This window comes from Saccopteryx leptura, chromosome 10 (assembly GCF_036850995.1).
Source record: "Saccopteryx leptura isolate mSacLep1 chromosome 10, mSacLep1_pri_phased_curated, whole genome shotgun sequence".
In the NCBI taxonomy this organism is placed as follows: Eukaryota; Metazoa; Chordata; class Mammalia; order Chiroptera; family Emballonuridae; genus Saccopteryx; species Saccopteryx leptura.
This window is the reverse complement of record NC_089512.1, coordinates 13055454-13070163: the sequence shown is the minus strand read 5'-3', so window position 1 is coordinate 13070163 and position 14710 is coordinate 13055454. Positions and strand designations below refer to the sequence as shown.

At 50.1% G+C, this 14710-nt stretch overlaps 1 protein-coding gene across 2 annotated transcripts in view; it reads left to right on the top strand.

The window, feature by feature from the left end:
* Window positions 1–1707: 1707 nt before the first annotated feature.
* The window catches only part of ENTPD3 (ectonucleoside triphosphate diphosphohydrolase 3), a 37386-nt gene continuing 24383 nt past the window's right edge, over window positions 1708–14710 (top strand). Inside the window, exons 1-3 of one of the 2 annotated variants that reach the window (XM_066351482.1) lie at window positions 1708–1771; window positions 2572–2623; window positions 5883–6010. In XM_066351482.1, coding sequence (XP_066207579.1) covers window positions 2584–2623; window positions 5883–6010 — 168 coding nt within the window. In that variant the 5' untranslated portion in view covers window positions 1708–1771; window positions 2572–2583. Of the gene's footprint in view, window positions 1772–1796; window positions 1833–2571; window positions 2624–5882; window positions 6011–14710 lie in introns of those variants that run through there. The other variant, XM_066351483.1, reaches the window with a different exon arrangement.

The following is a 14710-nucleotide window of genomic DNA, read 5'->3' as shown; positions in this document are numbered from 1 at the left end:
CTGTCATCAAATACCTGGATACTGTCAGCGTGAGGAGAATCTACTCTGCTTGACTGTCATCGAGCTGGAACACTGGTCTTCTGTCTTCACATTAGGACTCAAATTGAAACATATGCCATCAGCTGTCCCGGTTCTCAGACCTTCAGGCTCAGACCACATCTCCACGGCTGTCTCTCCTGGGCCTCCAGCTTGTCACCTGCAGAGCCTGGGTTCTCAAGCTCCATAACCACATAAGCCCCTTCCTTCTAATAAATCTCTGTTCTCTGTTGAACGTGCACTAATACAGATTTTTAGACACATCTGATGGAAATGATCTTCTTTGTCTACAAACCTCCACCTATGAAAATGTTACAAAACCATCATCTCGGAGAAAAATTGCGCTTTGTGCTTTATTTTTTGCTAGTTCAACAAAAGAACCTCAAGAAAAATGAGATATTGTATTTCAATAGAATTTGAGTTTGGCTGAGATGGCAGAGAAGAGAGAGCTGCTTTGCAGAAGACCAGGAGTTAGGGCTGTCTGGGGCAAGTGCTCACAGAAGGTTGCGTGCACATGCACAGCGGGGGGCGGGGGGGGGGGGCGCGCCCACACACACACACACACACACACACACACACACACACACACACCCCTAGTTTGGAACCCTCCTGTCTGAGCTCAGAGGCTCACAGGCCTAGCTCTAGGGAATGACAGGCAGGCCCAGGACACGGCCTGGGCCTCAGCTCTTTCCTCCAGGCAGTCAGGAGCCATGGGGGGATGGTCCAGCAGAAGCCAGTTAGGCCTCTTGCTGACATCATTGCAAGGACCCCTGGGTTCGCTCAGGGGACCAAGAGGCTTGCCTGCTGCTGCACTGACCACAGAGTTCGGGGGCATGTGAATCTCTGCGGCCCCCGTGCTACACTTTCATCATTTGTCCTATTTTGGCCTCTTCTGGATCCTAATTTTTGGCCTAATGACACCTGCAGGGGAGAGCATTGCTCTGCAACTATAATAATTAGAACGCCCCGGCATGGCCAAAGCAGATCTGCTAAAGTGTGGGGTGGGCAAAAGTAGGTTTACAGTTTTGAGTATGCAGAACGGAGTTTTTATTCTTGTATTATTTATTTGTATTATTTGTCTTTTTATTGCTGTTATTTTGTATCCTTACTTATGATTTATCTTCTAAGTCATGATGGCTGGTAAGTTAACCTACTCTTGCACACCCCTGTCAATAAGAGGGACTATCTTTGCATTATTTGCCCTTTTGGTCCAGGTGACCCAGGGACCAGTCCGCCTACTCGCCTCACCGCCAACTTGACAGGTGATGACTAGCCTTCACTCCTGGGAAAGTTGGGGCACACTGTGCGTCCTGCCTCTGCTCTGCCCTGCCCCCACTTCCCCTCCACTGAGGCTTGGGGTGAAGGTGGAGGAAACCAGAAGAGAAATAAAAAAGGTTCTTGGCCATGACAGAGGGCAGAGAGAGGCAGGCAGTGGACACCTCCCCCACATCCCCAGTGTAGCCCCGGCCGGATCAGGTTGGGCGCCCCCCCCCCCCCACCCCCCCAAGCCTCGCAAGCTCCACCCCTTTCTACCTCGGGCTCAGTGACGTTGGAGTGAACCACAGGACAGAAGGTGAAGAGATGCTCAGCCCGACCCGGCCGAGGGGGCGGTCCCGGCCGTGGCCGCCGCGCCCCGCCCCGCCCCCGCCGCGCCTCCGCAGGAACCTCCTGCGCGCTGGCCGCCGGCTGCTACTGCGGCAGCTCAGGGCGCCTTCCTCCGCTCGTCGGCGCACAGGTGAGGGAGCACGCGCGATCCGGCGTCCGGCCCTTGAGCAAGGAGCGGGCAGCTTCCTGAGGTTGAGAGCTGGGAGGGAAGGAAATGGAATCGGATTCCGCAGGGGGTGGGAAGGGGGTACCGAGGGACGCGAAGCCTCAAGGGCTTGGCGGCGGGGAGGTGGCCCCTGGCCTGCCCGGAGAGGCGGACGCGTCTTTTACCGAGCGCCTCTGCGGGTCCGAGATGCGCTGGGCGCCTAGGTGCCCGTGGCTCCGTGGGGACTGAGGTCTCTCGGATCCTGGGGCGCCGGCTCCCGGGGGCCCCACATCCCCTCGCAATTGCTTCCAGCCAAGAGCTAAAGATACCCCGCTGGGTCGTGAAAGGGCGACCCAGGCTCTCGGGCCAGGACCGCACACAGAGACTATACTTGCTGCTGTGCTTTGGAGAAAGTCCTGCCTCCGCCCCGTGCGTGTTACTCGCGGCTGGAAGAATTGTTCTGCCCGGGGTGCTGCGAACAGGTGGAAAATTCTGCAGGAAAATATAAACTTATTTCTGATTTTTTTTTTTTAATTTAAAATTTCAGCAAACCTGTTTTTCATCTTTTCCTTATATCATTTGGGGAGATGACACTTGAATGAAAGCCCCAATTTTGGGTCCATCTCTGAAGTTCTAGGTTCACACACACCCCCGCGCACCCCCACCCCCCCAGCTGTGAGGTTTTGATTTCGAGGAAGTGGGTTTGTGTCTTAACAACGTGCAAGATTTCGAACTTAAGCCAGAGGCCGCGGACACATTGTCATTCTGTGTTCTCTCACCTGCAGCTGGGAGGAAAGATGTTCACCGTGCTGACCCGCCAACCTTGTGAACAAGCAGGTTAGTATCTCCGCGGGCAGCCAGTGATTCTTCCCGGTCACGGGGGAATCCCAGCGCCAGCTCAAGGTTTCTCCTCCCAGTTCCCTGCAAACGACTGTTTAACTTCTTTAGTTTGATACTCAGTTACTCACTGGACTTTCACCACAGGCATGCCTCATACAAAAGTAATGCTTTTCATCCAAGCTACACAAAACAGAGACCGACAGGCACGTTTCGATCAAACAGTTTTTCCGGTTTGCATAATCCATTAATTTGGCCCTTGTGGTTTCCCTTACCCAGCTGTGTGTAAGGTTTGCTTTAGAATAGTGTTGATTGTGTGCTGAACTTTAAAGTACTTGGATCATCCCTCTATTTCCATTCTAAGCTTTGTTACTGTCCCAGATCCTACAGCGTCCCCCAGCCCCACCATGGGTCAGCATTGTTCCCCCGGATCCCGCAGGCACAAGTGCAGAATTCTCTCGGTCTGTCTCTGTCTCTCTGTCTCTCTCTCACACTCACACACGCGCACATACACGCACGCACGCACAGGCACACTCTTCCAAGCTTGCCCCCCTGCCTGCTGCCGGAGCACCTTTTGCGGTTGCTCCGTAGAAAGCCCAGAGGGCTCTGGGCTCTCCACTCCCAGGTAGGCGCGTTGTAATTACAGTGTTTGTCTGGCGGTAATGACAGCACAGCTCCGGGCCCTGTTCCCTAAATGACTGAGACCCGGTCTAGTCCATTTTGTTTTGTGATAGACTTTTCTGCTGGGGCAGGGGTTTGCTTGAAGGTAATCATAGCTTGTTACCTAAAAAACTGCTGAGGCACAGAGGACTGGGAGGCCATGTGTGGCAGTGGCGGGAGATTGCCTACACCCCCCCCCTACCCCCCACCCCACCCTGGGTAGATGTTCTTGAGTGATGCCTGCTCCAGAATTGGGTGTTCTTGTCTTCCAAAAGGCTATGATTTTAGGAGAGTGGAGGCAATTGATTCCAATTTCTTCCTTTTTATCTTTCTTTCTTTCTTTCTTTTTTTTTTTAAAGAGAAATCATACCTAAGGAGCTGATTTAATTTGATTTCCAGGTTTTCCCTCCAAACATTTTCACACCTATATGGTAACATTAACTTGTTACATTCCTCTTAAAGGACAAGTTTAACCTGGCAGATTGGAATTCTACTATGTATTGTTGGGAGGTGGGGGGAATTCCTTAAACTGACACTGGCATGTGGATTCGTTAAAAGTTGATACAAAAGTTTGCCTCTGTGGATGAACTGGTTCCTGGCAGGTTCATGTACTTTTCTCCGACATCACAGGAAAGTGATCTAGGACCCCTTCAGAGGCTCTCAAGGACAGATCCATGGTGGTGCCCCCCCCCCTCAGCTGCTATTACAAAGGAGTCAGGAATGGGTAGCTTTGTGTCTTTTTACACACTTGGGACTCATCCTGTGGAGGAAATTCCCAGGAGTGGGATTGTAAATCAGATGGTGTACCCATTTGCAATTATTGTTAATAAATGTTGACACATGGCCTGACCTGTGGTGGCGCAGTGGGATAAAGCGTCAACCTGGAACACTGAGGTTGCCGGTTCGAAACCCTGGGCTTGCCTGGTCAAGGCACATATGGGAGTTGATGCTTCCTGCTCCTCCCCTTTCTCTCTCTCTCTCTCTTTCTCCCCTCTCTCTAAAAAAAAAAATAAAAAATCAATAAATAAAATATAAAAAAAAAAAAATAAATAAATGTTGACACATTGCCTTCCTTTGATGCTGTGTCAGTTTTTTCACTCCCGGTGACAAGGTAGAAGAATTAGAATATTAACTGACCACTGGGACCTCAGAAAGTGTTTGTGGCAGCCTCTATACAGCAGGGGGGTCAGTTGGGGCAGAAAGAAATTTTCATCAGCCCACACTGGTTTGCTAAGACCCAAGGAAATATCTGCTTGTAATCATCCAGTTTAAATTTAATAAACACACATAGTTTATTATGATACATTACATGTTATTATATAATATGTATATACATTATATACTATTATACAAAACATGTAGAATTATCTAATTATCTTTATTCAAAGTCTATATATGTTTAATTGGACATTCATGTGCTTTACTTATTTATTTATTTATTTTGCTTTTAAATAGGTAGATATAATTTACATGTTAGGCTTAAAATACAAATATCAGAGATTACATGACCCCTTTGGACAGCACATGCGGATTGGGGTCTAAGTTAGTCTTTGTGAAGATGTGGGGAGACCTTGTGCCTTCACTGTGGTCTCAGGAAACATGATGGAGAGTGAGTGCTTGTTGGGAATGTAAACACTTTAGAAATTCGAACATGTGATCATTCCCTGTACAATATGACACTGTAGAAAATCACTGATTATGTCTGAAGTACAGTATTTATTTTTATTTATCTGAGTTTTTTTTTTCTTTTCTGAAGCTGGAAACGGGGAGAGACAGTCAGACAGACTCCCACATGCGCCCGACCGGGATCCACCCGGCACGCCCACCAGGGGCCACGCTCTGCCCACCAGGGGGCGATGCTCTGCCCCTCCAGGGCGTCGCTCTGCCGTGACCAGAGCCACTCTAGCGCCTGGGGCAGAGGCCAAGGAGCCATCCCCAGCGCCCGGGCCATCTTTGCTCCAATGGAGCCTTGGCTGCGGGAGAGGAAGAGAGAGACAGAGAGGAAGGAGGGGGGGTGGAGAAGCAATGGGCGCTTCTCCTATGTGCCCTGGCCGGGAATCGAACCCAGGTCCCCCGCACGCCAGGCCGACGCTCTACCGCTGAGCCAACCAGCCAGGGCCTGAGATTATTTTTAAATGAAACATTATACTACCTGCTTTAATAGAAAACCCCTATTTTTCTAGTCTATGTTGAAACAAAGTTACTGTAAATCATCTCAGGGACAACAAGTAATATGCATAACTTACTTTCAGAAATACTAGGAAACTAAACCATGCATACCCCAAAACTAATATAATACTGTGTAAAGTTAATATATGTAAAAAATATAAAAACCTAATATACACAAAACTAATATAATACTATGTAAAACTAAATACCAGAAAACTAAAACCATGCAAATATGATTCTAGTTCACTCTCTGGAGGAAAGATAAATGGGTATTAGAGCCCATTTGCTTCTCCGCCTGGAAAGTGTGGGTCTCCCTGAAGCCAGAGGAAGTGACTTCTGTGTGAGGCTGTGCACCCCACCCCTGGGCTCTACAGAGGGGTGCTTTGCTCCTACCTCCCCCTCACGAGTCTCCTGGGTCTTCCCATTTTAGGCCTCAAGGCCCTGTCCCGAACTCCAGCCATCGTCGCCCTGGTGGTCTTGCTTTTGAGTGTCGTGGTTCTCGTGGCCATCACATTCGTCCAGATTCACCAGAAAGAGGTCGTCCTTCCGGGACTGAAGGTGAGTGTGAGGGGATTGACATTGAAGGGGAGAACTGGGCGAGGTCGTCAGTCATTCTAAAGCCTGGAGTTAGAAGAGAAGAAAATCGTTTTTCCCACCTCCAGCAGGAGCCGGGGAAGGTGCTGTCAGACCTGGAGAAGAGATGGTCTGGACATGCCGGCCTTGTGAGGTTCGAGGCTACAGTGTGGTAGTGGTGACGCCTTCTCCACACACTGCGTGGTTTTGCTTTGACTGCTGCCAATTGGAATTCAAGCTAGACTTTGGAGCCGGTAACAGACGGCTTCCAAACGTTTACCAACCTGTCTGTTTCCCCAGAGCTCACCACCCTGATCATGTGATCATGAGTGGGGGCCAGGAGACCCAGGCTCCTCTGTGGCCTGGGCTGAATGACCAAAAAATCAAGGACTTCAGAAGATCTCCTTGAACTGTATCTGTGCTGTCTCTCTTGGGTGTAGAAATGTTACATGATCCATTTAACACCTGCCCCCCCAAAAAAAAATTTCTCAGGACCTTATGCTCAGTGCCAGAGGCCTGTCTCAGCCCTGGGAACTCCAATCTGCAGGTGGCCCCTCGGACGATGTCTGGCAGGCTGAGAATCATATACATCCCCCGAGCCTCGGCTGTGAGGGTGGCGGGGGGGTGATCCTGTAAGGGACTGTCAAATGACAGGCAAACAGAGCCAGTGAGTCCTTCAGTCATGTTGGATAGAAGTCAGCAAACTTTCTGTGAAGGGCCAAGCAGTACATAGTTCAGGTTTTGAGGGCCATTTATAGTCTCTGTTACACATACCTTCTTGTGTTTTTGTTTTTTCTTCTTGACTCTTTCAAATGTAAAAACCCTTCTTAGCCTGAGAGACAGAAGGGGCCAAGTCCAACTATGTTATTTGAATCTCATGTAGCATTTACCCTTGACCTCATGAGTCCTTTCTCCATCTCCCCGCTGTTCATGATTGCTCCGTGGCCACATTAGAGACAGAGGTTCTTGAAGATGAGACGCTAATATCGCCTCGGCTCTGGGTGAGGTCAGGCTGCCACTCTCAGCCCACTTTCTATAGGATAAGAGCAAAGTCTCCTCCCAGGAATGACAGTTAGGTCCTTTATTGGGCATTTTACTTCAGAATCTCAGCCCCCGTGACTAACATGAATTAAAAGAAGGAGGAAGAGGAGAAGAAAGAAAGGGAGGGAGGGAGGGAGGAAAGAGAGAGAGAAAAGGAAGGGAAGGGAAGGGAAGGGAAGGGAAGGGAAGGGAAGGGAAGGGAAGGGAAGGGAGCTTTATAGAACTCTCCACTAATGAGAGGAAAGCGAACTCTCTCGTGGTCCAAAGACATTAGCCGAGGTCGGCAGGAGTTGTTTGCCCAAGCTCGGGCACTGCCTTCTTCTAAGGTCTGTAAAGTCTGGATCCAGTTAAGAGTAGGACCATCTCCTTGGACACTGTGTACCGCTCTCCAGTGCACTTTCACCTGAATTACCTCATTTAACCCCCCCCCACCCCCCCAGCGATAGAAGGGGAGCGGACGAGCACTGGGACTGCCATTTGCAAGTGAGGAAACAAAGGCTTGGCCGGTGGCTGGCAAGACCAGCCCTGAGCACCAGCCTCTCTGTCCTGAGGCCAGGGCTCTCTCCAGTCCCTCCCGCCCTCCCCAGCCCTGAGTTCTGGGTGGGGAGCCCGGAGGAGGTACTGGCCCGTGGCAGAGAACACGTCTTGCTTTGCACAGGATGGAAGGTTGGGGAGAGGGTGCAGATGCAGGCAGGTTTGTTGAACTGGGAGAGGAAAGTACCCCCCAAGTTGGGGGTAAGGCTGGTACTACCCTTAGACCAGGAACTGGGGCCCCCTGCCCTGAGCCCCATATTTCAAAGGGACCAGCTCTAGCTACACTTCATATTTACGTCCCTCCCTGGAATAAGAGAATGCGCCCACCCAGAGCCACGCTTCCCCTTCTAGGATACGCTGTGGTGCCCGGAACCCCAGAAGCCAGGGGCTGTGTGGGCCTCCTCCTGAGGGCCAGCCCCACCCCTGGTCAGGAGTGGCAGAGTGGCAGCGCCTGCAGGATGTGCAGACAGCGTGGTGTGGGTTCCAAGCGGCCCACCATCCACGATCAGTACGCAGGTGCACAAGGCTCTTTGTGGAATTGCCAGGGGCCTGAAGAGGACCAGTGGATGGGGTGGTCGGGGCCAAAGCCTTCATCTGTGAAACTGTCCCTCAGACCCTACAAAAGTGAGGCATGGGCTGGTTAAGGCGGTGGCCAGCTGCTGGCTTCCGCTCCTTCTGAGAGGTCAGAGGTACGTCCTCTGTTCACACTGGAGGGACACGGAGGAGTTAGAAGACTGGACGAGTAAACTGGGTAGAGATGTAGATCCCGGGCATATGGAGGCCACCAATGATGGAGGGGACCACCCATGTTTAATGCTACTGTCTCAGGTGGGTTCTCTAACCCGAGATGTGAGTGCAAGTAGGTCATCCAGAGATAGGCCGGGAAGCCCAGCTCAGGGATGGGGAAGGGAGACAGGAGGGAAGGCAGCCACTGGAGGGCTGGGACCCAGCAGGTTACCCCTGTGGGCACCTGGGGCTCAGTCCCGCTGGGGATGCCGGGGGGTCGGTGCAGAACTCACTTCAGAGTTGTCCTCTCCCGAGGGGAATACCTGCCTCCCAGCTTGTCCCGCTCAAGGGGGTATTTGCACACCAATCTCCATGCCATTGGTTGAGAGGCTGCTCCCTGGGGAATGTTAACTCTCCAGTATTTCTGGCAGATCCTGTGCTCGGGTAGGTTCAGAACCCCAGAGAACGCCTTCAGGCAGGTGGAAGGCATGGTTGGAAGGCATGGTTGGACATCAGGGTCCAAAGGTCTGAGGGACTGCGGGCAGGGGACCCTCAGTGGATTGTTCCCTGTAGATACACGTATCATGACCCGCATTTTGCAGAGAGGGAAGCAAAGACCGGAAAGGACAAATGGCTTCCCCCTGTTACACAGATGGAACACACAGGAGGAACGGGAGGAAAAAGCAAACAGAGACACTGGCCTCGAGACAGGGTTCGGAAAGACGAGAGACACACCGGCACCGACTAGCACACAGTGCAGAGAGGGCTCTTCAGTCTCTGCGGACTCTAGCTGTCAGGCCCAGTGCCAGGGGGAGGGGACAGGAAGTTGTGCGACGCTGGAATATTGGCTCTGGAGGCCCATCCTGCTCCACTGGGTGGATCAATGTGAGAAAAGACTGATGTTCTGGGCCCGTGGAACCAGGGGAAGGCTGACAGCCCAGGAGGGAACGTTCCACGGGGTGCTGAGAGACCTCTTTCCTCTGCAGGTGTGCGAGGCACGGGAAGGACATTGCGGGGGGTGGGGGGGGGTGACATTGAATGATTAAGAGGGCTTTTTCATTGCTGTGTTTGTTTTTATACCTTGAGCCCTGTTATCTTTTCTGTCTGACAGTCAGTTATGAGGGGCCAGCTCTGCAAAGGCTTCTCTGGGGGGAGGGGGCCCTGGAATGTTCCTCAGTACCCTCACGAAAGGTCAGGATACCTGGCAATTCAATCCAAGCTGGGCTTACCTAATGTTGGTTGATCTGAGTTTGGAACTAGTAAAACTAGTAAAAACTAGTTAAGGGTCGAAATGTCCCCAGTCCCCTGTTCATTCTTACTGGTCTGACCTGCTCTACCAGCTTGAAGTGTAAACACGGTGACGGTGACGGTGACGTGACATCATTTCACTTTTCACTCAGCCCCCCCCCCCTTATTATTATAACATTAAGCCTTAAGCCCGATGTCCTTCCTGAGGCGTCACCCTTCCGACCTCCCATCAACAACTGTCCAGAAACCCTGGGGTTTCTCAGTCCTGCCCGATCGATGCCCCTTGTCTATGTGGCCACATGATGCCACTGTGGAAGAGGGAGGGTTTCCAGGGCACAGCTTTTCTGCTGTGTCCTGTTCAGGTCACAGTAGTTCCCGGTGTTGGGTCACTCTCCCACGCTTGGCCATTACTCTCCAAGGCACAGCCACAAGCCAGCCTATGTTGAAACCATTCTCTTCTGACTCTCATCAAGCCCAGCCCATCAACTTGGATCTGGTGCCTGGGGCCCACCCTGGTCTGCCCCTTGGAGAGCGAGAGTTAGATGACTGGTTTCTTCTTTTCCAAAAAGCCCTGGCTCCTTATTCGAATCGCACTGCCTCCTCTCCAGCCAAATCTGCACACCATTTAGCTAAGGGTTTGCTTTAGAGGGACTTTTTGTCTGAACAGAGTCAGTCTGCCAGACATCATCGGGACCTTATTTACTGAACAGTCACCCTACAGTCACCCTGTCAGACTTGGTTTCCTTGGAACTCGATAAAAGCATGGGGGTTATGAGCGCAGGTGTGAGAGTCTGTTAGACCCCGACTTGATCCCAAGGCTGTGACCTAGGGCAGTGTTGGGCAATTGAGTTTGTAAAATCTGTATTTTTTGAGTTTGCTCACTTTTAGTGTTAAAAATGGCGCTGGCCAGCACCAGGTATGTGATCTGTGAAATTGCAAATTACCTTACTGCTTGGGAGGGGCATTGTTTTGCTAACGAGTGCTGAAGGAGAAGCAGTTTGTACAGAGAAGGAGAGGAAGAAGGAGGAAGGAGAGAGAAGCCAAACGGCAGGGAAAGAGAGAGAAACCAGTTTTGCAGAGTAAGAAGCCATGTTGGCAGATGGGAACCAGAGGTGAGGGGCTTTGGGACTGGTGGGGCCTTTGATTCTAGGAGAAACTGGAGAAGATTCTCCTGGTTGTGGAACCAGAGAATGTGTCAGTAGCTTTGTGAGCTCTGAGTGAAAGGGAAGTATTTTCCCTGTGTGTTTGCTCGTCGGCCGGTACGAGACTTGAATAAAGAAATGGCCCACCACTTTTTGGCTCTACTGTTTCTTTACCATCTGCCCTAATCTAATGGGAACTTGCATGTGAATGGCCATAACAGCAGTGACTCCTGGCCATATAGGCAGTTACCTCTGTGAGCCTCCCTGTTTCAATCTGTCAAATGAGGATGATGGTAACTCCTACGTTATAAATGCAATAATACTAAGGCTCTCTGTGCCTGGCATATTATAAGTATGGAACAAATATTTATTGCTACTACTATTCGATTTTAGTAATAGTAAGAATATTGATAGTAATAGTATTACTAATAATGAACAAATCTAAGAAAGCTGATCCCATGACCTTTGCTTTTGCTTTTGCCAGAAGCTCGCACAGTCCTTACGTTTGGACGATGGGGTCCATCAGAAGACTGCTCAGTGTGGTTAATCCACCGAGTGTGTCTTCCGTTCCACATTCCAGCCCTCCTTTCCTTCTGACACTGCTCATTCCAAATCACCCACCTGGCTGAACTGAATGCAGTTAATTCTTGTAAGGCCAGTAGCCACAGCCACCATCACAGCCGCCTGGCCCATGCAGGTTCGAATTTGATTCGGACAGACGGTAATGAAACAACAGAGCCAAGAACTAGTGGGCCATTAGCTTTAATCCTAGCTTGCACCTGGCGGGCAAGAAATACACACAGTGGGAAAACACTTCCCTTTCCATTCAGGGCTCCCAAAGCCACTGACTTATCCGAGTTTCCTAGAATCAAAGGTTTCTACCTCACCAGCCTTATTCACCTCTGTTGGGCAGATAAAATATATTCTGCTCACTTTGTTAAAGATGGCGCTGCCCACTGGAAGCCTGTCGCCCAGGTGATAGTATTAATTGCCCTTCTTGCTTGGGATGGGCGTGATTGTGTTAATGTGTGTTGGAGGAGGGCTTTCTCCTTTTAGAAAGGAGAGATCACGTTGTTTGAGAGAAGAGTGATTACGTTCAAGGAGGAGCCCATGCTGTAAGAGAGCAGAGAAAGGCCATGTGGAGGCTAGTAGAAGCAGCCAAGATGGTGGAGTGCTGAGGGAGAAGCCAGTTTGTGCAGAGAGAAGGAGATGGGAAACAGAGGTGAATAAGGCTGGTGAGATAGACACCTTTGATTCTAGGAAACTCGGATAAGTCAGTAGCTTTGTGAATGCTGAATAAGTGGGTTTTGGAGCCCAGTGTGTGTTTTTACTCTCCCGCCGGGTGCAAGCTAGGATTAAAGCTAATGGCCCACCAGTTCTTGGCTCTGTTGTTTCATTACCATCTGTCCAAATCTAATGAGAACCTGCATGGGCCAGGCGGCTGTGATGGTGGCCGTGGCTACTGGCTTTACAACCTCTGTTCCCCATCTCCTTCTCTTTGCACAAACTCTGCACAAACTGGCTTCTCCCTCAGCATTTCGCCATCTTGGCTGCTTCTCCTCCCTTCCACGTGGCCTTTCTCTGCTCTCCCCTCTAATGCTCAGGAACCAAGAGAGAGCAAGCTCCCGGACTGCCCCATTTTATAGTGTAGAAATCAAAACCTTTAATTCAATATACAAACAAGGAAGTCTCTGATACAGAGTCACTTATCTGAGTCATAATAAGATTCCTCATAAGAGTGCACCACCCTCTATCGTGCAACAGTCAAGGGTATGGGGAAAAGCTTAGTCTTAAAACTAAGCCTTAGGCTATAATGACTCTGCCTGCTTACAACCTGTCCCCCACACCCAATGCAAACTATAAGCGAGCAAACCTACATATCATATTTACAAACTTATTTGACCAACAATTCTTTTCTACCCCCTCTCCATGAAACTACGTTTAGTTCCACTGAGCTCAGCAAATGAATTCTGAAAACTGGTCAAAGACCCATTTTAATTTTTTTGTGTGTGTGTATTTTTCTGAAGCTGGAAACGGGGAGAGACAGTCAGACAGACTCCCGCATGCGCCCAACCGGGATCCACCCGGCATGCCCACCAGGGGCGACGCTCTGCCGCTCCGGGGCATCACTCTGCAGCGACCAGAGCCACTCTAGCGCCTGGGGCAGAGGCCAAGGAGCCATCCCCAGCGCCCGGGCCATCCTTGCTCCAATGGAGCCTTGGCTGCAGGAGGGGAAGAGAGAGACAGAGAGGAAGGAGGGGGTGGGGGTGGAGAAGCAAATGGGCGCTTCTCCTATGTGCCCTGGCCGGGAATCGAACCCGGGTCCCCCGCACGCCAGGCTGACGCTCTACCGCTGAGCCAACCGGCCAGGGCAAGACCCATTTTTCCATTTTGAGAATGTCAATGAACAGTGGAGGCATGGATCAGGGATATCGGAAGTAGCGCTGGGCCTCGAGTCTGGCCCTTGTCAGCGCAGCGGCCGGTGCCCGAGGCAGCAGGCTTAGCGGGGTGGCCATCTCTGCAGGCTCATGAGCGATGTCTCCGCTCCCTCCGGCCCCAGTGAACACTGACCCCAGCTGGATTACAAATGAAAATGGCTGTTCTTCCTCTCTCTGAATTGGTCCAGCAGCCCCCCGGCCTCATACACAGGGCAAACGCATGCTTTGTGAAGGGTTGGGATAGAGATTAGGGGAAGGCAGGAACCCTCTGGAGTCTCTGTTCTCTTATTCCCTCTCTCTCTGTTTCACGGGTCAGCACTAGGCATGTAGGGGCGGGGGTCGTGGCTGCAGGGGTGCCGATCGGGTGCTGCTGGAGGGAAGGGGAGAAAGCACACTGATAAGGTGGAGGCCCAGACCTCTGGAGTGCCTGGTTTTCTTCTTGACTTCAGTTTCAACCAGCACTTTAAACTCATGGCAAACCTCTCTGGCTGGAACGGATTGCAAACAATGCCTGCCTTATTCGCCACGAAGATGTCAGGTCAGGTGTCCTGGTCAACATTCATCAGACTGAAGGGCTGAGATTTAAGAGGCTGTCCAAGTTCAAATACCAACGAACACAGGGTGTTCTCTCTTACATAATGGAGAAGCTGTGATTGGGGAAACGTATTTCAAACATTTGCTCCCATTTCAAACGTAGCAAAATTCTGTGTGGTAGAAAATTGGAAGCCTCTTATAATGTCTAGAATAAGGGAATTGATTAAATACATTAATTGTAAACCTCACAGCGGATATGATGAATGTATTGAAAATGGTGATATTGGTCTATATTTACCAGCAGGGAGAAATGTTCATAGTATAATTTTAAATAAGAAAAAAAACATTGGAAAAGACTATGTACAATACGTTCCTTGGTTGTTTTAAAAGCGTGTATCTAAACACATATGTATCTAGCTAGCTGTGTGCACAGAAGACCATTAGGAAAGATAAACAGCAAGGTGTTAATACTGTAGTTAGATTTCAGGGGTGTTATTAACTTCTCTTTCTTTTTTTCTTGCTGTGTCACTTTGTTTATTTTGCTTTGCTGGTTTTTCTGTGTATGGTAATAGCCTGCATTTATTGGTCAGCTGCTAAGCATCAGGCAGACGGTCTCCTATTTACTTCTGAAAGGAAGTCGTCTAAAGATGAGGGAACCCAGGGTCATGAAAATCAGTCCAGGTCAGCCTTCCACTTCTGGAATCCACCTTCACCTTCCTCCCTGGGGTAAGAAGGAAGCCAGTCCTTGTCACTGCCCCGACACCCTTCTGTCCCTTTGTCACTGAAATGGGACGATAGTAGGTCAACATTATTTTGTATTTTGGTTTTCCCCTCCTTAGTTATGAAGACTTTATATTATTGATGAGTTATAAAACTGTACATTTGAAACTTATATAATTTTATTAACCAATGTCACCCTAATAAATTTAGTTTAAAAATATGAATATTTTAATGCTGAAGGCTGAAACAGGTATTCATGTGTCTCCCTTGCGACAACTTCCTACCTATAGTTTCCTTCTGGT